Below are 3,093 nucleotides of genomic sequence, written 5' to 3'. Positions count from 1 at the left end.
ACACACACACACACACACACACAGGGACATGCACACACAAGCGTTCACAGAAGATTGGAAATGAATGATACTGTTTGTGTGATGACATTGATTGTTCACAATTATTGCACACTGTCAAGACCTGGACCCCCACCTCTCTCTGTCCCCCCTCTCTCTCTCTCTTATTCACACCCATGCATCTAATGGGTTTCCATGCAGCTTCCTTCAACGAAATTCACCCACAAGACATTGTGCAGACCAGAGCTATTGTTGAAGACTTAGATATCATTCAATTGAATGTAATGGAACCAGAAACTACATAGCTGCAAAGCAAACTTCGTAACCACGTAGGTACCTCTGTATCTCCCATACCACGATGTCCTTCAGTAATTCTGTTGTTTCTTATATCATATTTTATATTTGTGCTTTTATTTTTACGTTTATATTTATATATTTCACATTTTTGCTTATATATTCCGGAAAGCAAATATTTAGCTGAACAAAAATAAAATGATTTTAATTGATTTAGTTATTTTTTTTGCTGATTTGGTTTTTTTTCTTCTTCAGAAATTTGAAATTGCCATTTCATGTCGATGTGACTCTTGGTTCCACAAAGCAAGGAATGATTATTCCAGTGAACGGAATCCGTCGACGGGCCATCAAAGTCATCACTCACCCGTTGCTAAAAGACGATGATGTCCACACTCTGCATTACGACATAGGGCTTATTAAAATGGAAAAACCAATCCCATATACCCCAACCATTCAACCCATATGTCTACCTCCATCTCCAACGGTATGGCGCAGAATTTTAAGCCATCGTAACTCCACATGTCACCTCGCAGGCTGGGGAGCCATCACTCAAGGTTCTCGTAAGTTCATAAAAATATTTTCGATAATAGAAAAAAAAAAAAACCCCAGAAAAAAGTTACTTTCAAGATAGCGATTTCTGTAAATTGTAGTAAGTAAGAATTATCTTCCTTGAATAAAACAACCCTGATCCAGTCCTTTAATTGTCTTTTCTGGAGTATGCAGTATTCAAAGTACAGTGGTTCCTTAACTTACAAGTTTAATTCGTTTCGTGACGGAGCTCGTAACTCAAATTACTCGTATGTCAACTCAAATTTCTCCATTGAAATGAATTGAAATGTCATTAATCCGTTCCGCCCCCACCAAAAAAACACCGCAATTTTTTTTGTTATGTGCTTTAAATAAGAAAAAAATGTATTTATAAATAATGAATATTGTATTTAAAAAAGACAATACAATAGAATGTACTGCAATAAACTGGTTTTATTAAGTATTGTGTACAGTATTTACCTTGGAGATCAAACGACTTGAGGATGCTGACGGAGGTGGAGGAGAAAGGCTGTACTGAATAATAGAATCTTATTCGCTGATTTTTGCCCTTCTCGCCATGCTTTCCTCACTTTCATCTACAGGAGTTTTCGATAAAAACCTGTCCAATAAGGTTTATTTCATCCACACTTTCAGAGTGTTTCTGAAATGAGTCAGGCAAGTGTCTAGTTAACACCCGCAGTTGCAATTTTTTCTGGGTGTTTCTTTTGAATAAAGTCTGAAAGTTTCTCTCACATTCCCAACATTTCCTTTATCGCAGTGGTGGAGATAACCTCGTCCGTGTCACCTATTTCCTGCAAAACTTCCATGTGCTGCTGCGCCTGTAGCTCCTTTAGCTCTTTCATTGTCGGTTCCTCGGAGCGCTCCTCGATGAGCTCATTCATGTCACCTTCAACCACATCCAGGCTCATGGACTTGTCAAGGGATACATTCTCCTCCACCACTGCCACCTCGGGTTCGAGTCTTTTAAAATCCGTTTCAGACACAACTTCAGGCCACAGCATCTTTCTTCCTTGCAGAGATCAAGGTCCTCTCTGTAATACCCTACCAGGCCATATCGATAATTCTGAGGCATATCACGATGTTATAGTGGTCCTTCCAGAACTCTCAAAGGGTAAGGTTTGTGCTCTCCGTCACCTCAAAGCAGCAGCAAAACAGCTGCTTGGTGAAGAGCTTCTTGAAATTAGAAATCTCCTGCGGGTCCATGGGCTGTAGGATAGGGGTGGTATTGGGTAGAAGGTAGAGAACCTTTATAAACTTGAACCCTTCGAGGATGTCATCTTCGAGGTTAGGCGGGTGAGCAGGTGCATTGTCCAGGACGAGAAGGGTTTGCAGACCAAATTCATCCACTTCACACAGAAATACTTTGACCCATGTCCTTGTATTTGCCTTCCACATAACCTGTAATTCTTTTTTCAGAATCTTATGTGACTTAAAGGCTCTGGGGTTTTCCGAACGATAAACGAGCAACGGCTTAATGTTGTAGTCGTCGTTCGCATTGGCGCACAGAGTGAGGGTTAGCCTATCTTTGATGGGTTTGTGGCTTGGCATCCCCTTCTCCTCTGCCATTATATAAGTCTACCTTGGACTGTCTCGTCACAGTTGAAGACTTGCTGTGGGATGTATCCTTCGGCTGCTACAATTCCGGCAAAAGTTTTCAGATAATCTTCAGCTGCCTTCATATCCACTCTCGCTGCTTCACTATGCTGGTCCACTTTTTAAAACTCTCGGACCAGCCCCGACTAGCTTTAAACAACTCGCCCGATGCCTCGTCCGTACAAGTGCCTGGGATCTTCTGCAGCAAAGCAGCGTAAATAGCTCGTGCTTTCTCGCAAATTATAATAGCCTCCGTCACGGTAACTCCTGCTAGCTGCTTCTCCATCAACCGTACCATCAGCTGCTTCTCCATATTTTCATGGATAGATGTACGCTGTTTAGAATTATTTTAACGCCCTTGGTTGGAGTTATAGCCTTTATCGACTCCTTTTGCTCCAGTATGGTGCAGATCATAAAAGTGCTACGCTCGTACTGCTTCGCCATGTCAACTACACGCACACCTTGGTCATGTTTTTTGATAATTTATTTCTTTAATTCAATGCACATCATCTGCTTCTTCTCACCACTGTCCTATGCACTCACTTTCTTCGGACCTACACATGAAAATTAGTCAGCAAGAAACTGATGGACACACCAAATATATATATGTCTGCGCGAGTGTGCGTGTACACACACACACACACACACACACACACACAC

General features: G+C 41.4%; 1 protein-coding gene across 1 annotated transcript in view; it reads left to right on the top strand.

The window, feature by feature from the left end:
* Positions 1 to 3,093, top strand: part of LOC106867534 (atrial natriuretic peptide-converting enzyme) — a 38,599-nt gene that overhangs the window by 32,020 nt on the left and 3,486 nt on the right. The window contains exon 11 of the mRNA XM_014912432.2: positions 547 to 851. Within this exon, the coding sequence (XP_014767918.2) occupies positions 547 to 851 (305 nt within the window). The remainder of the gene's footprint in view (positions 1 to 546; positions 852 to 3,093) is intronic.

This window comes from Octopus bimaculoides, chromosome 5, assembly GCF_001194135.2.
Source record: "Octopus bimaculoides isolate UCB-OBI-ISO-001 chromosome 5, ASM119413v2, whole genome shotgun sequence".
NCBI classification, from domain to species: domain Eukaryota; kingdom Metazoa; phylum Mollusca; class Cephalopoda; order Octopoda; family Octopodidae; genus Octopus; species Octopus bimaculoides.
The sequence above is the reverse complement of the archived record's forward strand: the minus strand, read 5'-3'. Positions and strand labels throughout refer to the sequence as shown.